This window comes from Jaculus jaculus, chromosome 15 (genome assembly GCF_020740685.1).
Source record: "Jaculus jaculus isolate mJacJac1 chromosome 15, mJacJac1.mat.Y.cur, whole genome shotgun sequence".
Classification (NCBI taxonomy): domain Eukaryota; kingdom Metazoa; phylum Chordata; class Mammalia; order Rodentia; family Dipodidae; genus Jaculus; species Jaculus jaculus.
In genome coordinates, this window is record NC_059116.1 from 35,164,936 (window position 1) to 35,189,485 (window position 24,550).

Genomic DNA, 24,550 nt, shown 5'->3' on the forward strand with positions numbered 1-24,550 from the left:
TGACAGACAGAGAGAGAGAAAGAGGCAGATAGGGAGAGAGAATAGGCACACCAGGGCTTCTAGTCACTGCAAATGAACTCCACATGCGTGTGCATCTGGCTAATGTGGGTCCTGGGGAGTCAAGCCTTGAACCAGGGTCCTTAGGCTTCACAGGCAAGCACTTAACCACTAAGCCATCTGTCCAGCCCTGGAATGCATTTTTTTTTCTAATTTTATTTGTATTGATTTATTTACTTGAGACAGAGATAGGCAGATAGAGAATGGACACACCAGGGCCTCCAGCCACTGCAAACGAACTCCAGATGAACGTTCTACCTTGTGCATGTGGTGGGATTCCAGGTCATTTGTTGCCTGTTTTTTGTGGGGTTTTTGTTTGTTTGATTTTTTGAAGTAGGGTCTTGCTCTAGCCCTGTCTGACCTGGAATTCACTATGTAGTCTCAGTCTGGCCTCAAATTCATGGCAATCCTCTTGCCTCCCAAGTGCTGGGTTTAAAGGCCTGCACCACCACACCTGGCTTTCTTTGTGGTTTTGAGATGAGGTCTTGTGCAACCCAGGCTGACCTCAAACTTGCCTTGTAGCCAAGTCCTGCCTTGATGTCCTCCTGATCCACCCACATTCACCTCCTAAGAGCTTGGGTGACAGGCGTTTGTCACCACACATGTCATGTAAATATTCATTTGTAAGCACTCGTATTTCAACACTTCTAGAATTCCAACTTTCATCTCATAGGATTTAGCATTAATGCCTGAAGGCAAGATATCAGAAAATAGAAAATCATGAATTCTCTACCTTGCAAAGAAACTGATATTTCCAACAACCTTATTATTATTTTTTAATTTATTATTTATTTACAAGCAGAAAGAGAGAATGGGTGTGCCAGAGCCTCTAGCCATTGCAAATGAAACTCCAGATGCGTGTGTCATCTTGTGCATCTAGCTTATGTGGGTATTAAGGAATCGAACCCTGGCATCAGGCTTTAGAAGCAAGCTCCAAGCTGGAGAGATGGCTTAGTGGTTAAGGCACTTGCCTGCAAAGCCAAATGACCTAAGTTCAATTCCCCAGTAGCAAAGTAAGCCAAATGTACAGGTGGCACATGTGTATGGAGGTGGTTTGCAGTGGCAGAAGACATCCATTCTTTCTCTCTCTCAAATAAATAAAAATAAGATATTTTAGACTCCAGCACCTTAACCATTTAGCCATTTCTCCAGCCTTTTTTTAAAAATATAATTAATTTAGTTGCAAGCATAGAAAGATAGAAGAGAGACTGAGAGAGAGGATGGGCACACCTTGGCCTTCAGCCTCTGCAAATAAACTCCAGATGCATGCACCACTTCGTGCATCTGTATTTACATGGGTACCAGGGAATTGAATGTGGGTTGTTAGGCTTTGCAGGCAAGCACCTTAACCACTGAGCCATTTCTCCAGCCCCATAAACAGTATTTTACCAATGGATCTCCTTCATTCTACTTTGCTGGGATAAAATGCCTAACCAATGAGCTGGGCAGTTGGCTCAGTGGCTAAAGGCACTTGCTTGCAAAGCTTGATTGCCCAGGCTCAATTCCCAGTACCCATTTAAAACCAGATGCACAAAATGACACATGTGTCTGGAGTCCATCTGCAGTGGCAGGAAGTCCTGGAGTGCCCATACTCACTGTCTCTCTGCCTCTCTGTCTCAAACTTTTTTTTTTAATGTCTGACCAAGCCGGGCATGGTGGCACATGTCTTTAATCCCAGCACTCGGGAGGCAGAAGTAGAAGGATTGCTGTGAGTTCAAGGCCATCTTGTGACTACATAGTGAAGTCAGCCGAGACTAGAGTGAGACCCTACCTCGAAAAACAAAAAACAAAAGGAGGAAAGATTTTGTCTTACAATCTTGAGAGGAAGCTTCATGACAGCAGGGAAAAGATGGTAAGAATAGAGACTGGACATCACTTCTTTGCCACAGCAGTTGGACAACAGCAACAGGGGAGTGAGCAGAAAAATAATGGCGAGCTAGGGACTAATAAATCTCAAGGTCGGCCCCCAGTGCTATACACCTCCTTCGGCCAGGCTCCACTTCCCAAGTTGCCATCAGCTGATGAGCAAGCATTCAAAACATGAGTTGGCCTGGCATGTACCAACCCCTTTAATCCCAGCATTTGGGAGGCAGTGGTAGGAGGATGGCCATGAGTTTGAGGCCAACCTGAGGCTACATACTAGTGAATTCCAGGTCAGCCTGAGCTACAGTGAGACCCTACCTCAAAAAAAAAAAAAAGATAAAATATAAATTAAAATAAATAAATAAATAAACTGCAGCCTGAGGCTACATAGTGAATTCCAGGTCTGCCTAGGCTAGAACGAAACCTTACCTGAAAAAAACAAAACAAAACAAAAAAGCCAGGCGAGGTGGTGCACACCTTTAATCCCAGCACTTGGGAGGCAGAGGTAGGCCCTGAGTTCGAGGCCATCCTGAGACTACATAATGAATTCCAGGTCAGCCTGGACTAGAGTGACACCTTACCTCGAACCCCCCCCCCAAAAAAAAAAAACCCTGAAACTGGAAAGAAGTGTGAATAAACTGGGATCGGTGGCACAAAGCTGTACTTCCAGCTCTAGGGAGGGTGAGGTAAGTTTATAGATTCCAGGCCAGGGAATCGAACCGAAGTCCTTTGGCTTTGCAGGCAAACGCCTTAACCGCTAAGCCCCCTCTCCAGCCCAAGACACTGTCTTTTTAAAATTATTATTATTATTATTATTATTATTATTATTATTATTATTTTGGTTTTTCAAGGTAGGGTTTCACTCTAGCTCAGGCTTTCCTGGAATTTACTATGTAGTCTCAGGGTAGCCTCGAACTCACGGCGATCCTCCTACCTCTGCCTCCTGAGTGCTGCGATTAAAGGCGTGCGCCACCACGCCCGGGAGACCCTGTCTTTAAAACTAAACACGGGGCTGGGGAGATGGTGCAGTGAGTAAAGCTCAAGCATGAGGACCCCGGCACCCACGTAAAAGCCGGCGTACACCCGGACTACACCTGTCCTCCCGGTTCTGGGGCGGTGGAACTGAGGACCCTTGGGCTCGAACAGCTCGTGCGGTTCGTAAGAAAGGGCGTCGCCACTCGGCTCAGTGACTCGCTGACAGGACAGCCTGCCCATCCAAAAAATTAAGTTTGCAGAACCCAAACACGACGCCAGAACCAATCTTGGTGAATTCTGAACCTAGAACTACCCAGCCGCCTAAGCCTCCCCAGCCCGGGGCCCCACGGCCCTCCAAGCCCGGTGGAAAGCCCCGAACCCCGCGCTAGCCATCGCCCTAGCTGTCGCCGGGAGCCTCAGGCAGCGGCACCCGCTCTCGGCCCTGATTGGACAGCGCTGCTGAATACCCGCTTCTGATTGGGCAGGTTCTCCAGATGCGCCCGCCTCCGGAAGCAGTTAAGGTTTCTGGAACTTTAAAAGTCCCAGAGCTACTCTTGCTTTGTCTTCCCCCCGCCCAGTCCCTGAAGCCTAATCCGAAGGGGGCTGGAGACGCCACAGCTGTCACTCAGCCGGAAGGGGAGGGGCCGATCTATGCGTTCCGTTCCGCCTGTCACTCAGTCAGAAGGGGCGGGGCCTAGCACGTGCTTTCCGTCCCGCTGGTCCCTGAGACAGCGGGGGGCGGAGCCCGGCTTGGGAGTTCGCGCTCTGTCAGTCTCCAGGGTTCTAGGGCAGTAAAGCACCTGTCAATCAGCCTACAGAAGGCGGGGCCAGGAGCGCTTCTGTCTGTCTGTCTGTCCGTTAGTCACAGAAGTTCCCGCGCGCCTGTCGCTCAGCCTGGATGGGCGGGGCTAGCACGGGGTCCGTCACTCAGTGTGCTGGGGGCGGGTCTAGAAGCCGCCTGTCAGTCAGCTCGGAGGGGCGTGGTCAGGCTCTAGGGGTCCCCACGTCCTCCTTAGTCTGCGGAGGTGGGACAGAACTGTCGGATCAGGAGCGGCAGTTCTGAGGGTCCCTCCAGGACCTGTCACTCAATTTCTGGGGTGAGCGCTGACCTCCCAGAACACAATTCCCGGTACCTGGCACCTGGGGGTGTGGGATACTGAGCAAACCGAGCTGGGGGTTTGGGCAATGCCCAACCAGAACCCTGGTGTTCCCAGAGAGACCCAGTAAGTGTGGGGACGGGGCATGTACATGTCCATCCCGCTGCAAGGAATTGGGTCTCCTGGTTTTCCTGCAGGCTACAGTGTCAGGGCTTGAGCTCCCCCTACCCCGCCCCTGGTTCTTTGCATCTGCTGGTCCCTATGGATATACCTGGCCCCCAGTGACGCCTCTGTCCCTGAGTTCTGCACTCTTGTTCCAGGTCTCCCAGCGCAGCCTGGTGTCCCAGTTCCCAGGGCCACGCCTTTCCAGCCTCCTCCTGAGGGAGCCCATGAGGGACAGAGTGACCACACACTATGGGTTGGAGGTTGCGGTGTCACTGGCCTGCAAGGGCCTCTGGCCCTGGGATCGCCTTCTATTCTTTCCCCTGGCAAATTCTGTGAGGGATTTACAGAATACCACTGGTCAGGGGAGGGACAGAAGTGGCAGTTCTCACACATGAAGGGAAAAGAAACAAGTGTGAAGTTCAGAAAAACACAGGGGGCCTGGCGTGATGGCACATTCCTTTAATCCCAGCAGAGGTAGGCAGATTGTCGTGAGTTAGAGGCCAGCCTAGGTTAGAGTAAGAAGCTACCTCAAAAAAACTTTTATTCCAGCTGGAGAGGGCTTAGCGGTTAAGGCGATTGCCTGCAAAGCCAGAGGATCCCAGTTCGATTCTCAAGGAGCCAGGTAAGCCAGATGCACAAGGGGGCGCATGCATCTGGAGTTCGTTTGCAGTGGCTGGACACCCTGGCATGCTCATTCATTCCCTCCCCCTCCCTCCCTCTCTCTCTCTATGTCAAATAAATAAATAAAAAATATTTTTAAAAAACCTTTTATTCTGTAGTGATGCCCGCCTTTAATCCCAGCATTTGTGAGGCAGAGGTAGGTGGATCGCCATGAGCTCAAGGCCACCTTGAGATAGTAAATTCCAGGTCAGCCTGAGCTAGAGTGAGACCTTACCTCAAAAAAAAAAAATTTTTTTTTTTTTTAATACCTGGTATAGTGACACAGGCCTTTAACCAGGCACTCACTGGGGAAGCTGAGGTAGGAGAACCACTGCAAGTTTGAGATCAGCCTGGGACTACAGAGTTAATTTCAGTCAGCCTGGCTAAAGTGAGACCCTACCTCGGAATTTTTTTTTTCTTTTCAGAAAGGATCTCTCAGTCTAGCTCAGCCTGATCTGGAAGTCTGGCAATACTGCCTTGGCCTCCGGAAGGCTGGGGGCACTGTGTCCTAAAGAACTGATAGGCGCTGGTGACAAGCACTTCTAGTTCACATGACTGTGTGTGCATGTGCGCTCGTGTGTGCCTGCATGTTCGTTTGCGTGCACGTGCATTCGTGTGCAGTGCATTCGTGTGTGCACACACTTGTACGCATGAGTGTGTGTGCACCTGTGCAAGTGTGTGTGTGCGCATGACCATTTATGTGTGTATACACGTTCGTGTATGAAGGCTGTTCATGTGCAAATGCTGTTCATGTGCTCATGCACACTCATGCTATGCTTATCAAACTGCCCAGTAAGCTCTTCTCTTAATGATCACACCCTTATATTAATGCTGCTCTCACTTTTGGTAGAGAATCTTCTCTTTTCACATGGCAGACCTTGGGATGACTCAGAAGGCATCATCGTGCTGGAAAGAAGTAACCGGTGTGCTCAGTACTGCAATATTTCTTTTTCTTTTTCTTTTTTTTTTTTTTGGGGGGGTTTTTTTGAGGTAGGGTCTCACTCTAGCCCAGGCTGACCTGGAATTCACTACGGAGTCTCAGGGTGGCCTTGAACTCACCGCTATCCTCCTACCTCTGCCTCCCGAGTACTGGGATTAAAGGCGTGCTCCACCACGCCTGGCTTAGTACTGCAATATTTCTATCACACCTTCCAAGGCTCAGGGTCTAATGCGGAAGAGGTGGCAGAAAGAATGTAAGAGCCAAAGGAAGGGTAGGACTCCTTACAACGTGCTCCTCCAGACACAAAATGGCCTGGATAGCCATGACCTCACAGTGCCTGACACTACCTACACAAGACCATCATAATAGGAGGAAAAGATCATGACATCAAAATAAAAGAGAGACTGATCAAGAGGGGGTGGGGCTATGATGGAGAATGGCATTTCAAAGAGGAAAGTGGGGGGAGGGAGGCCATTACCATGGGATATTGTTTACAATTATGAAAGTTAATAAAAAAGAAAGAAATCCATCTATCGCCTTTGATACAAGGGCTCTCATTGGGCTGTAGTTCACCAAGAAAGTTAGACTAATTAGATGGCCCCAGGGAACCACCTTTTAAACCACTGGCTACGCCCCAACCCTTACTGTGAGCTCTAGAACTGTCACTCTACCACTGACCTCACTGGGTTCTAGGCTGTCACTACCACTGGCCACGCCCCCAGCCCTCACTGTGGATTCTAGGCTATCACTCTACCTCTGACCACGCCCCCAGCCCTCACTGTGGGTTCCAGGCTGTCACTCTACCGCTGACCACGCCCCCAGCCCTCACTGTGGATTCTAGGCTGTCACTCTACCTCTGACCACGCCCCCAGCCTCACTGTGGGTTCTAGGCTGTCACTCTGCCTCTGACCACGCCCCCAGCCCTCACTGTGGGTCCCAGGCTGTCACTCTACCGCTGACCACGCCCCCAGTACACCCTCTACTTTTCATTTTAAAGAGACAGGGTCTCTAAGTAGCTCAAGCTGACCTGACACAATCCTCCTGCCTCAGCTTCTGGACTAGCTGGGGTGATTGGCCCATCTCCTGCTGGCTTCTTGGTAACTGCAGCACGAGGTTCTTGACCCCAGGCTTGAGTCACTCACATCCCTTCTGGGTTTGTTTTGTTTGACACCTGCCCACCACACCCAGGCTGGACGCCCCTTGAGGAGGGAAGCCCTAGTGCCTTGGAGCACTGCCCATGGCCCACATGACCAGGTACCACCACAGTCCTCAGGGTTTGTTTTTTGTTTTGTTTTGGCTTTTACGGGGCTTTCTGTGTGTTTTGTTTTCAAGGTAGGGTCTCACTCTAGTCCAGGCTGACCTGGAATTCACTATGTACTCTCAGAGTGGCCTCGAACTCACAGCGATCCTCCCACCTCTGCCTCCTGAGTGCTGGGATTAAAGGCGTGCACCACCACACCTGGTCCTCAGGTTTTGACCCTGGGCTGGTCCCTCCTCCTGCCTCCATTTTCTCATCCACCCATGACACAAGGCACCCAGCCTCCCCAAGAAGACAGGCATCCAGCTCCATGTATCCACTCAAGTGATCTTCAGACCCCCAGGACCCAACACTCTGCCCACTGTCATTCTCCGAAGTGCAGAAGTCACCCAGGGTGGGGACCCCATCCCAGGCTGCCTTGTCCCCAACTCCAAGAAGGCAGGGATCCCCAAGCTCTGCTGTGGCCCTCACCCCTGGCCTCCACACCATTTGTGCCTGTGAAAACACTTTATTCACATCCCAGCAGTCTTCAAAAAGCGAGTACTCGTGGACGACAGCCACTGTGGAGTCCAGTACGTCCCTGGTTTTGGGAAGCCCGGGTCCCTGCAGGCTCTACCATGTCCCCCTCCCAGGGACAAGGGAGACAGGGGGATTCCATGTGGGGTGGGGGGATGGTGGAAGTGTAAGGTGTATGCCTGTCTGTCCAGCTGTCTGTCTGGGGATGCAGGTGTCTGACACTGTTCTGCACCCGAGTGTCTGTGTGTCTCACCCACCACTGTCCCCCACTCTTTTGGGTGTCTAAGGGACAGCTTTGGCATGGGCCTGTGTCAGTCATCAGGTTGTCATCACTGACGCTGGGGCTCCATGTCCTCTCCAATTCTAAGCCTGTCACCAGTCACAGCATTACTTCTAAATCACCCCTGGGCAGAGGGACCCCCGAGGCTCAATGGCCCCCAGGATCGTCAGAGCTCCTCTCCTGCTGCCTCCAGCCCCACACGTCCTGGGCTGAGCAGTGGCTCTGGGGCCACCCAGTCCAGCAGTTTGGCCTGGCCCAGGCCCTCTGTGGAGTTGGCCAACATCAGTGTGGAGTTGTCAAGGTCCCCCGTCAAATTGCCCACCATGGGTATTTCCAGAAAGTTCCCCCAGTCTGCCCCGAGGCTGCCTGGGGAAGACCCTTTGGGAGGTGGGCCTACGTCGTGCCAAGGTCCTGGGGCCTCGGAGCCTGGAGAGGTGTCGGGAGCCACACGGGAGGCATCGTTGGTGTGCAATGTTCTGGAAAACACTGAATAGAAGTTTGGGGGGTGAGAGAACATGGGGCGGTAGCCAGAGCCCTGTTCCCAAGCCTGCCCTGCCTCAAGACTCACGTTCCTGGGGGTCTCCGCCAACGAACACCTACCTCGCACAGGCACGAAGTCCCCAGGGTTCTCGGCTTTTCTGGAAGCGAAAGGGCTGATGGAGGGGAGGACGATGAGGGCAAAAGAGAGCAGAAGGACCTGCCAGAGATGAGGCAGGGTCACCCCATCTTTCCCTCACCCCAGTCAACACGTTGTTCATGTCACAAACATGGAAACTGAGGTGCAGCAGATCAGAGGGTGGTGACACATAAGCCTCTGTTCTTTTGGGGTGTCATGCAGGGAGTAGGGTTTGAGATAGGGTCTCATTCTGTAGTCGAAGCTGGTTCTAAACTCAAGCAGTCCTCCTGCCCCAGCTTCTCTCAAGGGGACCAGTGGGGGGGAGGTCTGGAGAGAGGACTCACTGCAATACAAGTGCCCGTCTGGGCCGATTTGCTTGTAGACTGGACCACGATGGCCTGCAGTTTCTTCAGCTGCTCCAAGAGGGACCTTGCGGGAGCAAGAGGCCCTGCTTGAGCCCTCAGGGCTCTGGTCCAGCCTCCTGTCTATTTCTGGCCACCCCTAGCCTTGCTAATGTCTGAATTCCACCCTTGCTTGAAGATCCCTCACATCCAATCCTGTGGCCCAGACCTGTGCAAGGCTGTCTCCTGCATGGACACTATTCCCCGACTATATGTATATTTTTTATTTAAAGTAAAAAATTATATATATGTGTGTGTGTATATTTTAATTTATTCATTTTTGGGTTTTCGTGATAGGATCGCACGGATCGTACTCTATAGCCCAGGTTGACCTGTACTTCATTATGTAGTCTCAGGGTAGCTTTGAACTCAGTGCTCCTCCTACCTCTACCTTCTGAGTGCTGGGATTAAAGGTGTAGCACCCCCAGGCCAGGCTTATTTGTTTATGAGAAAGAGAATGGGTGCACCAGTGCCTCCAGCCACTGTGAACGAACTCCAGATGCATGTGCCACCTGGTGCATCTGGCTTATATGGGTACTGGAAAATCGAACCTGGGTCCTTTGGCTTCCCCGGCAAGTGCCTTAAGCACCGGAGCCATCTCTCCAGCCCTGTAGCAGATGCTTGCTCACACTCCACCCTCATCTGAGGCTATACCAATGTGACTCAACTGGGTGTATCCCTCAGAATAGTTTCTGTAGCCTCTGACCAATGTGCTTGCTGTTCTCTACACCAAAAGTACCTCCTCTCTAGACAACTCTTATTCATCTGTCAAAGCCCTAAATCCAGATCAGTCCTCTGTGCAGATGCCCTCCTTTGCACACAGAGCTCCGACTCCCGGCCATTCCCAGCCACAATGCAAATGCTCCGCCCCCGCCCCACCTCCTCCTCTTGAGAGACACTCTTGGGGGCTGTCCCCTGATATCCCCACCCTGGCTCACAGGGACTCACAGGTTTTGCTTCTCCAGGTGCAGGACTTTCCTCTGCAGCTCCTGGTTCTGGGCGGTGCAGGCCGACATCCTGCGGAAAACAAGGAGCAGTGACATTGAGAACAAGCCTATCATGTTCCAACCCCACTTTACAGATAGGGAGTCGAAAGCCAGAGAGGGAGAGTCACTTGTCTGAGGCCACACAGTGACTCTACAGGGTCAGGGTGTTTGTGTGTGTGTGTGTTTCTGAGACATGTCTCACTCTGTAGCTCAGGCTGGCCTCAAGTTTAGGACCATTCTCCTGCCTCAGTCTTTCGAGTGTGGGCATGCGAGGCACACTCGAGTGTGTCTGTGATGCATAGAGCCCGGGTCTCCACATCACAACCTTAGACGTGTAACTGATGGGACCTGGAGTTTCATTCAGGAAGATTCTACCAAGAATGTCCCCAGCTCTGTGTTGAACTCCGCACCCAAGGACACCATGAGGCTTCTTGGGACCCATCTTGAAGCCATACCCTGTCCTTCCTTGGCACCACACCTTCTAGAGGACAAAGGGACCTGAGTCCCTTACCCTGGGCGGTCCTAGCTCCCGGGACTCCTACAGTCAGTGTGGAAAGCAGCGTCTCCCTGGAGGGTAGTTCATCCTATGGGCTCAAGCCTGAACCCCAGCCTGTGGACTGTCTCAGTACCCGTGTGAAACCTCACATTACCGCGTCTCCAGACCATCGATGTATTCTTTTTTCTTCTTCCTGCTCTCTTGAGCCGATTGTTTGTTCCGGATTTTTCTGCGGATTTTCTTCAGCACGCGTTCCTCATACTGGGGAGTGAACAGGGCTGGGAGCTGTTAGATGGCTGTCCCTTCTGAGATCCCCAACCCTGAGACTATGTTCCCTTCCCATGTAAGCCAACTGGAGCCCTGGGACCGCAGGGGCAGGGGCGGGGGGTCAGCTTTCCTCTCCTACATCCTCCTCCTCCCTTGTTTGAGACAGGGTGCCACGTAGCCCAGGGTGGCCTCACACTATGTAGCTGAGCCTAACCTTGAACTCCTGGTCCTCCTGCCTCAGCTCATCTTCCATAATCCTCTGGCCTCAGCCTCCCATGTGGTGCATGGATTAAAGACAAGAGCCACCATGTCCAGCTCTTCTCTCTACAATGCTGAAGGGTCTCTAGAAGTTTCCGGACCCCTGGAGAATTTGCCAGCTCCACCCATGGAGGGACCCCAGTCCTAATAATTTTAAGGCAGCCGCCCAGAAGGAGCTTCGGTGAAGCAGCGCCTCCTGGTGGCCATATAAGAAACAGCCCCTTTCCCTGGAGACAGGCTAGTAAAAGGAGGTTGAATTGGGATCACAAGTTCAAGGTCAGGCTGGAGAGATGGTTTAGAGGTTAAGATGATTTCCTGAAAAGCCAAGGGACCCAGTTCTACTACCCAGGACCCAACTAAGCCACATGCATAACGTGGCACACCCACTCCCCCCCACTGCCTTTCTCTCTCTCAAATTTTTAAATATATTTTATTTTTATTTATTCATTTGAGAGCGACAGACAGAGAGAGGAAGAGGCAGAGAAACAGAGAGAATGGGCGCGCCAGGGCCTCCAGCCACTGCAAACGAACTCCAGACACGTGCGTCCCCTTGTGCTTCTGGCTAACGTGGGTCCTGGGGAATCCAGCCTCGAACCAGGGTCCTTAGGCTTCACAAGCAAGCACTTAACCGCTAAGCCATCTCTCCAGCCCTCTCTCAATTTTTTAAAAGTCCAAGATCACTGGCTGTGGTGGCACAAGCCTTTAATCTGGAGAGGCTGAGACAGGAGGATAACTGTGAGTTCCAGGCCAGCCTGGTCTACAGAGTGAGTTCCAGGTCAGCCTAGATTAGAGCGACATCCTGGTTAGGAAAAAAACAAAATAACAACGAAAATCTTCAAGGTTATCTTCTGCTACATAGGGAGATCAAGCTATCCTGGGATGCCTAAGATCCTGTCTCAGATAAAAAGAAAAATGAAGCTGGGCTTGGTGGCACACACCTTTACTCCCAGCACTTGGGAGGCAGAGGTATGAGAATCACCATGAGTTTGAGGCCACCCTGAAACTGCATAGTGAATTCCAGGTCAGCCTGGGCCAGAGTGAGACTCTACCTTGAAAAAAAAAAAAAGAAAGAAAAAAGAGAATTGGAGAAAAAGAAAGGCAGAAAGGAAGAAAACAAGGGAGGAAAGGAAAAGAAAAAGAAGTCTGGTGTGGTGGTACACACCTTTGATCCCAGCACTTTGGAGGTGAAGGTAGGATTGCCATGAATTCAAGGCCACCCTGAGACTATATAGTGAATTCCAGGTCAGCCTGGGCTACAGTGAGACTCTACCTCAAAACGCCAAAAAAGAGAAGAAAAAAAAAAAAAAAAAAGGAAGGGAGGAAAGGAAGAAGGAAGAAAGGAAGGAAGGAGGAAAAAGGGAGAAAAGAAGGAAGAAGATGGAGTGACACTGGCCTCAGGGAAGGGAAGCTAACTGGGGACTAAGGGCCCCTTGCATGCACGTGTCTGACCCTAGCATCCCTACTTGTCTCTAGAGTCAGGGTCCCCTTTCTGGCTGCTCCCTGTGGTGGGTTAGCTTGTGTGCAATGGTCATGTTGTTTAAAGGACTGATTCAGGGGCAGGGAACATGAATAGAGAAACAGCTGGAGCCAGGTCCCCATGTACCTTGGTAAGAGGCAGCTGGGTGGGCAGAGTGACACCTTCCTTAGCCAGAAGTTTCTTCTCATCCTCCGTCAACACCAGCTCCTGACAGTGTCCATTCCCTGACCGCAGCAGGTGTGGGGTGGCTAGCTGGTGCTGTTGCTGTGGAAACAGGGGGGGGGATCTCATTGGAGATAGAGGCTCACAATTAGAGGGCCAGAGACATCAGTGTAACACTCAGGAGACTGAGGCAAGAAGATGTGAGTGTTCAAGGCCAGCCGTGATAACTTAGCAAGATGCTGTCTCAACATGAAAGGCAAAATCCAGGTGGTTCCGTCCTGTCATCCCAGTACTTGGGAGGTAGGAGCAGAAAGATCAGAAGTTCAAGGTCATCCTTGACTACAGAGTGACTTGGAGGCAGCCCGGGCTACAGTAAGACCCAGTCTCAACAAAAAATTGTCAAATAGGGATGAGGAGATGACTCTGTGGTTAAAGGCACTTGCTTGCAAAGGTTGATGTCCTGGATTCAATTCCTAGTACCCAAGCAAAGTCAGATGCACAAAGTGACACATGTGTCTGGAGTTTGTTTGCAATGGCCGGAGACCCTGGTATGGCCATATTCATTCATTCAGTCTCTCACTTTGAGTTAGGGTCTTATTCTAGCTCAGGCTGACCTGGAATTCACTATGTAGTCTCAGGGTGGCCTCCAACTCACAGGACCCTTCTACCTCTGCCTCCCGAGTGTTGGGATTAAAGATGTACACCACCATGCCCGGCTTCCAGCTCCATCTTCTTATTCTCTCTCTTTTCATAAATAAATAACATTTTTTTAAGTCAGACATGGTGGAGCACATCTGTGACCCCAGCAATGGGGAGGTGGAGACAGGAGGATCCCTGTGGCTCACTGGCTGGCTATTCTAGGCTAATTGGTAAGCTCCAGGTCAGTGGGATACTGTTTCAAAAAAGGTGACTGGGCCTGGAGAGATGGCTTAGTGGTTAAGTGCTTGCCTGTGAAGCCTAAGGACCCCGGTTTGAGGCTCGGTTCCCCAGGTCCCACGTTAGCCAGATGCACAAGGGGCGCACGCGTCTGGAGTTCGTTTGCAGAGGCTGGAAGCCCTGGCGCGCCCATTCTCTCTCTCTCCCTCTATCTGTCTTTCTCTCTGTGTCTGTCGCTCTCAAATAAATAAATAAAAAATTTAAAAAAAAATTTTAAAAGAAAGGTGACTGGAAGCTGGTTAAGTGGTTAAGGCACTTGCCTGTGAACCTAAGGACTCAGGTTTGACTCCCCAGAACCCATGTAACCCAGATGTACATGGCGGCACATGCGTCTGGAGTTCATTTGCAGTGGGTAGAGGCCCTGGTGCACCCCATTTTCTCTCTCTCTCTCTCTCTCTCATAAATAAATAAATAAATGGTTGGCTGGGTGTGTTGGTACGCACCTTTAGCCCTAGCGCTCAGGAGGCAGAGGTAGGAGGATTGCTGTGAGTTTGAGGCCACCCTGGGACTATATAGTGAATTATAGGTCAGCCTGGGCTACAGAGTGAAATTCTACCTCGAAAAAAAAAATGAGGGCTGGGGAGATTGCTTAGTGGTTAAGGTGCTTGCCTGCAAAGCCGAAGGACCTAGTTTCGATTCCCCAGGACCCACAAAAGCCAGATGCACAAGGTGGCACAAATGTCTGGAGTTCATTTGCAGTTGCTAGAGGACCTGGCTTGCTCATTCTCACACACACACTCTCTCTCTCTCTCTGCTTCTTTCTCTCAAATAAATAAACAAAATAAAAAAGTATTTAAAAAAGTGAAAGAGAGGAAAAAAAGAAAAAGGTGGACAGAGAGCTGGGCATGGTGGCACATGTCTTTAATCCCAGCACTCAGGAGGAAGAGGAAGGAGGATGACTGTGAGTTCAAGGCCACCCTGAGACTACGTAGTGAATTCCAGGTCACCCTGAGCTATAGTGAGACCCTACCTTGAAATAAATAAATAAATAAATAAATAAATAAATAAATAAATAAATAAATAAATAAAAGAGGGGTTGGAGAGATGGCTTAGCGGATAGGCACTTACCTGCAAAGGCTAGTGACCTGAATTTGATTCCCCAGTACCCACATAAAGTCAGATGTACAAAGTGGCTCATGCATCTGGAGTTTGTCTATAGTGGCTGGAGGCTCTGATGCCCCCATTCTCTCTGTCTGTCCCTCTTTTCTCTATCACTTTCTACTTGGAAATAAATAATTAAGAAAGAAAGGAAGGGAAGGAGGGAAGGAGGGAGGGAAGGAGGGAGGGAGGGAAGGAGGGACAGAATTCCTGAGGATGACACCTGAGGTTGTCTTCTGGCCTCCTTGTGCATATTCTTTCTCTCTCTCTCTCTCTCTCTCTCTCTCTCTCTCTCTCTCTCACTGAATAAATATACAAATACCAGCATCACTTTCAAAGCTGACCACGTGCAGTGCATCAAGGCCTGCTCGAGGCTGCCTACAGGAAGCTCTCCTGCACCAACAGTGACCCTCCGTTTCACTCTCTTCCAGTCCACCTCTGACCACCTCAGCTTCCCCACAGCACATCATGCCCTAATGATTCTCCCCAACTTTTTTTCGTGTTTTTGTTTTGTCTTTTGAGGTAGGGTCTCACTCTAGCCCAGGCTGACCTGGAATTCATAATGTAATCTCAGGATGGCCTCGAACTCATGGCAATCCTCCTACCTCTGCCTCCCGAGTGATGGGATTAAAGGCGTGCGCCACCATACTCAGCTCCCTTTTGTATTTTAGACAGGGTCTCATGTAGCTCAGGATGACTTTAAACTCCTGATCCTCCTGTGCCCAAGTGCTGGGATGATAGACATGAGCCACTACCCCTATTTTATGTGCCACTAAGGATAAGCCCAGGGCCTGGTGCGTGCTAGGCAAGCGCTCTACCCACTGAGCCCAGGCCCAAAGCCCACTCTGTAAATTTCCTTTTATTTTCAACCCCGTTGTCCACAGTGTACCAGCTCAGGAGAGAGTGACAAAACTCAGGCAGACACTGGTTTGCTCTATCTGTAACCCAAGGCACTGGCTTGGGCTCCAGGCTGAACAGTGAGGACATGCGGGGGGGGGGGCTTCCCAGCTCTGAGGCCCCAGGATCCAACTGGGGAGCTCACCGAGTCTCCTGCACTGCCAGACAGTAGAAGTTCCTTCACGGTGAGGTTGAACCGGGAGGGAGAGCCAGTCTGCTCCTCCACATATGGGCCTCCAGCACCCCACATGTCTAGCCAGGCAGGAGGGGACAGGGACAAAGAAGGCATCAGATGAGTCAATCTTAGTTCCCAGTCTCCAGCAAGTCCCTGTGGTTTATCTCAACATACTGTGGGGTTCCCCAAAGCCTGGGTCTAAGAGGACAACCTTTCATCATGCCTCAGTTTCCCCTTGGCTATAACAGAACCAAAATTCATCTGGACACATCTGTCCACCCTACAGAACATAGTAGAGCCGGTCCATGAAGGAGTAGCCATCACCATCCAGGATTTTAGGGTAGGGACAAGTCACCACTGAGGTGTCCCTCCTGATGTTCAGCACACAGTAGGCATGCTGCTGAAGACACTGACTGTGGGTGAAGCCAATGGTGAGTGTGATCTTGGATAAGTGACTTCACCTCCCCATCATCTTCCCCATGGGATGGGTAAGAGCCCATTGTAATACCCTAGGACTGAGAGCTGGGGGTGTGGTCAGTGGTGGAGTGACAGCCTAAAACCCACAGTGAGGGCTGGGGGTGTGGTCAGAGGTAGAGTGACAGCCTAGAACCCACAGTGAGGGCTGGGGGCGTGGTCAGAGGTAGAGTGACAGCCTAGAACCCACAGTGAGGGCTGGGGTCGTGGTCAGAGGTAGAGTGGCAGCCTAGAACCCACAGTGAGGGCTGGGGGCGTGGTCAGAGGTAAAATGACAGCCTAGAACCCACAGTGAGGGCTGGGGTCGTGGTCAGAGGTAGAGTGGCAGCCTAGAACCCACAGTGAGGGCTGGGGGCGTGGTCAGAGGTAGAGTGACAGCCTAGAATCCACAGTGAGGGCTGGGGGCGTGGTCAGAGGTAGAGTGACAGCCTAAAACCCACAGTGAGGGCTGGGGGTGTGGTGAGAGGTAAAATGACAGCCTAGAACCCACAGTGAGGGCTGGGAGCGTGGTCAGCAGTAGAATGACAGCCTAGAACCCACAGTGAGGACTGGGTGTGGCTCAAAGGTAGAAGTCTTGCCCACTGTGTTGGAAGCCCTTGGTCCCACTCCCTAGTACCAGAATTTAAAAAAAAAAAAAAAGATTGCTGGGGCAAAGGACAGTCCATGGCACTGTATCTGTAGCTGGGGCTCTGCCTAGTCCACCAGGGGTGTCACTGAGTATCCCTGGAGTAAATGATTATTGATCTGTTGGGGTGCTCCGTGATAAGCTGTGTCCCCTAGACAGGAGTGTCATGATACCCGGGGCTGCAGTATCATATCTCTCCGATGGAGGAACATAGATAGGGCACCCCGATGACTTCATGCCATGGCTGCCTAGCGTCTGAACCACCAGAGGGGTGTGTGGGGCTGTCCTGGTGCTGACACCTTGGGGCTTCATCTCTCCTGTGTACCATCTACCACATGGGCCCCTCAACATCCTCCCCAAGGGGGACTGTCACCTGTACTCACCCAGGTCGATGGCCACAGAGGCCTCAACTGCTTGGGATGCTGGAGGCCTGGTGGGGCATGCAGGGCTGGGAACATAGGAAGGGCAGGTCCCCTTGCCAGGCTCGGTGGGATGACGCTGGGCTTCAATGACAGCCGGTCCACTGTGTGGAGGGGTGTCCTGCGTGTCAGATGGCAGGTCCTCAGAGATGCCACTGTCGCTGGCAGCAGGGGACCAGATAGGGGAGTTGGGGGCTGAGTCTGCAGGTCCCAGGATGGAGCTCAAGAAGTCATCGGAGTCAGAATTTGATAATACCTTCTGGAGGTGGGGAGAAGGAGATGTATGTGTTGGTTAGTGTTATGTGACTCTGGACAGACCCCGGGTTGTACTCTGGGGCTAAAATGCAACAAGACAACAAGTGTGGGAACATCCAGGGAGCAGCCTGTGAACCCTCACTTTGAACTTGGAGTAGGTAGGATCTCAGTGGTCTATAAGACCTTGGATAAGGCTCTGACCCCTCCGAGCTTCCATTTTCCCCACCCATTAGAAGCAGATGCTAGCTACACAATAACCCATGGTTCCCATGAGCTGCTGTGAGTTAGTCATGAAGCTCAGGGCTGAGAGGAGCCCTTGTGGGCACTAGGCACGTTCAGTGTCTTCTCAGGGGACCACCATACCACTGTGGCTGTAAACGCCATGCAGGGGCCCCTCACCTGGTCCTCCACGGTGTGGCCCCATCCTTCACCCAACTCCACATGTCTCAGAATGCCATCCTGCCGGTCAAACAACAGATCCAGCAACTCCATACTGTCCAGGGGGCCCATGGCACAGGATGGAGAAGCCATCTGGAAGTAAGAGAAAGACTGTCACACCCCGTTCCTTGTGTGCACATAGCCTCAGCTCTCCCGAGGCCTTCAATTTCAGAATGTCTACGCAGCCTGTGAGCCCAGGGCTTGGGAGGCTGAGGCAAGAGGATGGTGAGGCCAAGGCATCCTGGGATTCATAGTGAGACCCTATCTCAAAATAACAAAGAAAAATGCTATAGAGAGGGATAAGGAGATGGTTTAGCCATTAAGGCACTTGCCTGTAAAGCCTAAGGACCAGGTGCAATTTCCCAGTACCCACATAAGCCAGATGCATAAAGTGGCACACGTATCTGGAGTTCACTCGCAGTGGCTAGAGGTCCTGGTGTGCCCATCCTCTCTCTCTCTCTCAAATAAACAAAAATAAGTAGAATATTTAAAATGCTATAGAGAGGGGCTGGAGAGAAGACTTAGCAGTAAAGGCACTTGCCTGTGAAGCCTAAGGACCCATGTTTGACTCCACAGATCCCACATAAGCCAGACACACAAGGTTACATACGTGTACAAGGTGGTGTAGTGTCTGGAGTTTGAGTACAGTGGCTGGAGACCCTGGCACACCAATTCTGTCTCTCTGTCTGTCAATCTCTCCCTCTCTCTCACTCTTGCTGTCTCTTAAAAAAAAAGGCCAGTCTGTTGGGCTGCCTCAAAAAAAATGCTACAGTGAGAGGCCTGTGTTCCTTGCCTGAAGCCCACTCCTCCTCCCTGGAAGCCTAGAGGAGACCTGACTGGGGGCAAGAGTCATTCCACTGGGTCCAGCCCCCAGCCTCCGTCTTCCCATCTGTGCAATGGGGTTGTGGTTTACCTCCTCACCTTCCCAACGGCTGAGTTCCCATCCATGAGCTGATGGTCTGACGGCTGTGCTTCCGCCCCTTCTGGGGTCCCTGGACACCTGGACACCTGGCTGTGGCTACAGCCACAATCTCCAGTCACCACCTCCCCACCCTCTGGACAACCTCTCCACTCACAAAAGATGCTGAAATAGGGAGGAGGGGCTCCCAGCCCAGCCTCAGGTGATGACTGGTGGTCAGAACAGATGGACAGGGCTAATAGCCAATGACAAGCAGGCAGGCTGGGGGAGGGGAGGGAGGACCGTTATCTCTCTGTTTTGCGCTCTTCCAGCCCCAAGTGAGCAAAGGCCAAAGTCTGGGCTGTCGCAGATCTACCTTGACCTCTCCCCTACTTACCAGGACTATTTCTGTTCCGAGTTACCGGATATTGGGTCTCTGACGGCCCAGGGTCCTTGGATGGGTGGTGTCTGCTTCCAGGACAGAAAAATCAAACACCTCTAACAAACACCTCACTTCTGCCTGGAACTCTGGTGACAATCTTCCACCACCTAGGATGGGCTCACAAGCCACCTTGCTGAATGTTGTCCACCTCCCACCGTCCAGTTTGTGCAATCGATTCCTTCTGGAAGCATGTGGCCTTCATTGAGGCAGCAAATATTGACAAAACTGAACATTTCCTACCTTTAGGTCTTTGTGCCTGCTGTCCCAGCTGCCAGCAACTCCCTTCCCACCCCTCCCCCGCCCTCCCAATGACTGTCACCTTCCCTATGTGATCCTTTTATAATCTTTTTGTTTTGTTTTTTTGAGGTAGGGTCTTGCTCTAACTCAGGCTGACCTGGAATTCACTATGTAGCCTCAGGATAGCCACGAACTCATGGCAATTCTCCTACCTCTGCCTCCCAAGCCCCAGGATTAAAGGCTAGCGCCACCACGCCTGGTTCAAGAATTTTATTTCTATTTATTTGAGGGAGAAAGAGAGAAAATGGGAAAACCACGGCCTCCAGCCTCTGCAAACAAACTCCAGATGCATGTGCCACCTTGTGGATCTGGTTTACCTGAGTCCTGGGGAGTCAAACCTGTCTTATGGCTTTGCAGACAAGCGCCTTAAGTGCTAAGCCATCTCTCCAGCCCTTCTTTTTTTTTCTTTATTTAAAAAATATTTTGTTTAGTCAGGCATGGTGGCACACTCCTTTAATCCCAGCATTGGGGAGACAGAGATAAGAGGACTTAGTGAGTTTGAGGCCACCCTGAGACTACATAGTGAATTTCAGATCGGCCTGGACTACAGTGAAACCTTACCTCGAAAAACCCATATATATAATTTATTTATTTATTTGCAAGCAGAGAGAGAGAGGCATGCCAAGGCCTCTAGCTGCTGCAATCGAACTCTCCAGATGTACACGCCACTTTGTGCATCTAATTTTATATGGTCTGGGAAATTGAACTTAGATTGTTAACTTTGCAGGCAAGCACTTCAATTGCTTCCCTTTTTTTCTTTCTCAAGGCAAGGTCTCACTTTAACCCAAGCTGACCTGGAACTCACTCTATAATCTCAGGCTGGCCTCAGACTCACAGTGATCCTATCTCTGCATCCCAAGTGCTAGGACTAAAGCCATGCACCATCATGCCCAGTTATGTGATGCTTTCATCTGAAAAAAATTTGCAGTATACCAGTGTCCCCCCAAATAGGACATTTGGTGACATAGGTGGCCACTTGTGGTTGTCATGACTGAGGAAGCTCCTGCATTGGAGTGGATGGAGGCCAGGAACACATTTCAGCATCCTGTAGGGCCCAAGATGATCCACAGAGGGCTACCTCCCAGTGTCCACAGTGCCAAGGGGGGACTTGGACCAGAGTCACAGCTGCTCTCCATGCATCCTGTCCATGATGTCCCCATGATTTGGCTGGGCTGGGGGATCCAGAGTTTATGGTGACTCAATGTGCCACAAGCTGGACTACTGCCCACTGGGGACACATGAAGAGGAGATGGCAGGTAAACCCGACTCTTTAACAGGCTGAGGCAAGGCCAGGCTGAGCAACTTATGAAACTGTGGCAAAAAGTAGAGTAAGGGGTTGGGGAGGTGGCTCAGTGGTTAAAGGTGCTTACTTGCAAAGCCTATGGGCCCAGGTTCAATTCCCAAGCCTCCCGTGTAAAGCTGGACAGGCACCCTTTGGAGCCCGGGTGAATTTTTACAAATTTATTTATTTATTTGCAAGCAGAGAAGGAGGGAGGGAGGGAAAGAGGGGTAAGGGAGAGAGAATGGGTGTGCCAGGGCCTCTCGCCATGGCAAATGAATTCCAGACACATGTACCATTTTGTGTCTGGCTTTACGTGAATACTGGGGAATTGAAGCCAGCCTATCAGGCTTGTCAAGCAAGTGTCTTTAACTGCTGAACCATCTCTCCTGCCCTAAGAGGAGTTATTTAAAAATATATATTTATTTATTTATTTATGAGAAAAAGAGAGAGAGAAAGAGACTACTGGGCACACCACTTTAGCCCCTGCAAATGAACTCTAGGCCATTGCCACTTTGTGCATTGGCTTTACATGGGTACTAGAGAATCAAACCAGGGGAGCAAGCTTGGTAAGCAAATGCTTCTAACTGCTGAGCCATCTCTCCAGCCCAAGCAAACATTTTTTTTTTAAGGTAGAGTCTCACTCTAGCCCAGGCTGACCTGGAATTCACTATGTAGTCTCAGGAAGGTATTCTCAAACTCATGGGATTAAAAGCATGTGCCACCACTTTGGCCTCCTAGAGAATCTTTAAAAATGATTTTTATTGGGGGCTGGAGAGTTGGCTTAGTGGTTAATGCACTTTCCTGCAAAGCCAAAGAACCTCAGTTCAGTTCCCCAGAACCCACATAAGCCAGATGTACGAGGGGGCACATGCATCTGGAGTTTGTTTGCAGTGGCTGGAGGCCCTGGCACACCCATTCTCTCTCTTTCTTTTTTTTTTTTTTAATTTTTATTAGCATTTTCCATGATTATATAAAAAAATCCCATGTCAATTCCCTCCCCCCTCACACTTTCTCCTTTGAAATTCCATTCTCCATCATATTTCCTCCCCATCATAATCATTGTACTTACATATATACAATATCAACCTATTACGTACCCTCCTCCCTTCCTTTCTCTTCCCTTTATCTCTTTCTTTCTATGTCTCTCTCTGCCTCTTTCTGTCTAATAAATAAATAACAATAAAACTACAAAAAATGTTTTTATTGGGCTGAAGAGATGGCTTCGCAGTTAAAGCACTTGCCTGCAAAGCCAAAGGAACCAGGTTCGATTCCCCAGTACCCACATAAGCCAAATGTACAAAGTTGGTGCATGTGTCTGGAGTTCATTTGCAGGGGCTAGAGGCTCAGGCACGCCCATTTTCTCTCTCTCTGTATACATCTTTCTCTCTCTCTCAAATAAACAAATAAATAAAATATTTTAAATATATTTTTTATTGAGCTGAGCATGGTGGCACATGCCTTTAATCCCAACACTCAAAAGGCAGAGGTAGGAATGGCAGTGACTTCAAGGTCATCCTGAGACTACATAGTAAATTCCAGGTCAGCCTGGACTAGAGTGAGACTCTACCTTGAAAAATCAATATATATGTGTGTATGTGTGTGTATTTATTGATGACTTATTTGCAAGGAGAGAAAGAGAATGAATGAGTGCACCACGGCCCCCTGCTCCACAAACTTCGGACACAAGTACCACTAAGTAAAAAAACATTTTTTTTTGTTTGTATTTTTTGTTTTTCGAGGTAGGGTCTCACTCTAGCCCAGGCTGACCTGGAATTCATTGTGGAGTCTCAGGGTGGCCTTGAACTCACAGTGATCCTCCTAACTCTGCCTCCCAAGTGCTGGGATTAAAGGCATGCGCTCACCAAGTAAAATTTTTTTAAAAAGCCATGGGCTTGAGAAATGGTTCAATGGTTAAGGCTTGCTTGCAAAGCCTGCCGGCCTGGGTTCAATTCCCCAGTACCCATATAAAGCCAAGTGTTCAAAGTAGCACATGCATCTGAAGTTCATTTGCAGTGTTAAGAGTTCCTGGCAGGCTGGAGAGATGGCTTAGCGGTTAAGCGCATGCCTGTGAAGCCTAAGGACCCCGGTTCGAGGCTCACTTCCCCAGGTCCCACGTTAGCCAGATGCACAAGGGGGCACACACGTCTGGAGTTCGTTTGCAGTGGCTGGAAGCCCTGGCACGCCCATTCTCTCTCTCTCCCTCTATCTGTCTTTCTCTCTATGTCTGTCGCTCTCAAATAAATAAATAAATAATGGACAAAAAAATATTTAAAAAAAGAGTTCCTGGCACACCCATTCTCTCTCTTTGCAAATAAATAAAAATTTAAAAACAGCTTTAAAAAAATTTACCTGGGCCTGGAGAGATGGCTTAGCGGTTAAGTGCTTGCCTGTGAAGCCTAAGGACCCCGGTTCGAGGCTCGGTTCCCCAGGTCCCACGTTAGCCAGATGCACAAGGGGGCGCACGCGTCTGGAGTTCGTTTGCAGAGGCTGGAAGCCCTGGCGCGCCCATTCTCTCTCTCTCCCTCTGTCTTTCTCTCTGTGTCTGTCACTCTCAAATAAATAAATAAATAAATTTAAAAAAAATATATTCTTGCTTAAAAAAAAAAAAATTTACCTGGCATACACCTTTAATCCCAGCACTGGGGAGGCAGAGGTAGGAGGATCACTGTGAGGTCAATACATAGTGAATTCCAGGTCAGCCTGTGCTTGAGCGAGATACTACCTAAAAAAGAAAAGAAAAAAATAAAGGTCTAAAAATATTAAGTAAAGGACTGGAGAGATGGTTTATCAGTTAAAGCACATGACTGTGAAGCCTAAGAACCCAGGTTTGATTCTTCAGGTTCCACATAAGACAGATGCACATAGTGGTGCATGCACCTGGAGTTTGTTTGCAGTGGCTCGAGGCCTTGGCACACCCATTCTCACTCTCTCTCTCTCCCTCTGGCTGTAATAAATAAGTAAAAATAAAATCTTTAAAAAATTAAGTAAAGCCCAGTATAGTGGTGAGTGCCTTTAATCCCAGCATTTGGGAGGTAGAGGTAGAAGGATCACCGAGAGTTCAAGTCCAGCCCGAGACTACAGCATGAGTTCCAGGTCAGCCTGGCCTAGAGAGAGACCCTGCCTTGAAGCAAAAAAAAAAAAAAAAAAAAAAGGGAGAGGGCTGGAGAGATGGCTCAGCAATGAAGGTATTTACCTGCAAAGCCTGATGACTTGGGTTCTATTCCCCAGTACCTACGTAAAGCCAGATGCACAAAGTGACGCATGTGTCTGGTGTTCATTTGCAGTGGCAGGATCTCTCACATAAATTTATTTTATTTATTTATTTATTTTTTTGGTTTTTCGAGGTAGGGTCTCACCCTGGTCCAGGCTGACCTGGAATTAACTATGTAGTCTCAGGGTGGCCTTGAACTCATGGTGATCCTCCTACCTCTGCCTACCGAGTGCTGGGATTAAAGACATGCGCCACCACGCCCGGCTTCACATAAATTTTTTAAACGTCTTATTATATTTATTTATTTATTTGAGAGAGAGAGAGAGAGACAAGGAGATATAGAGAGGAAGGAAGAGAATAGGCGCGTCAGGGCCTCCAGCCACTGCAAATGAACTCCAGACGCATGCGCCCCCTTGTGCATCTGGGTTACGTGTGTCCTGGGGAATTGAACGGAAGTCTTTTGGCTTTGCAGGCAAACGCCTTAACTGCTAAGCCATCTCTCCAGCTCCTCTCACATAAATTTAAAAAAATATATGTTTTAAATGAAGTAGCCAGGCGTGGTGGTGCACCCCTTTAATTCAGGAGGCAGAGGTAGGTGGATTGCTGTGAGTTGGAGACCACCCTGAGAC

The 24,550-nt window shown here is 50.1% G+C and overlaps 1 protein-coding gene across 3 annotated transcripts; it reads right to left on the reverse strand.

Moving 5' to 3' along the window:
* Positions 1 to 7,977: 7,977 nt before the first annotated feature.
* On the reverse strand, positions 7,978 to 18,739 carry Creb3l3 (cAMP responsive element binding protein 3 like 3). Of its 3 annotated transcripts, none has more exons than XM_004654926.2 (10): positions 18,713 to 18,739; positions 17,753 to 17,884; positions 17,063 to 17,354; positions 15,551 to 15,657; positions 12,439 to 12,576; positions 10,465 to 10,571; positions 9,777 to 9,845; positions 8,772 to 8,856; positions 8,412 to 8,508; positions 7,978 to 8,297 (listed from the first exon to the last, which is right to left on the reverse strand). In XM_004654926.2, the coding sequence occupies exons 1-10, from the start codon at positions 18,737 to 18,739 to the stop codon at positions 7,978 to 7,980; spliced, it is 1,374 nt and encodes a 457-aa protein (XP_004654983.2). The 3 variants fall into 3 exon arrangements, with proteins under 3 accessions (XP_004654983.2, XP_004654984.2, XP_004654982.2); XM_004654927.2 differs by having other exon boundaries at positions 12,439 to 12,570; positions 17,063 to 17,357; XM_004654925.2 differs by having other exon boundaries at positions 17,063 to 17,357.
* Between the last annotated feature and the right edge of the window lie 5,811 nt (positions 18,740 to 24,550).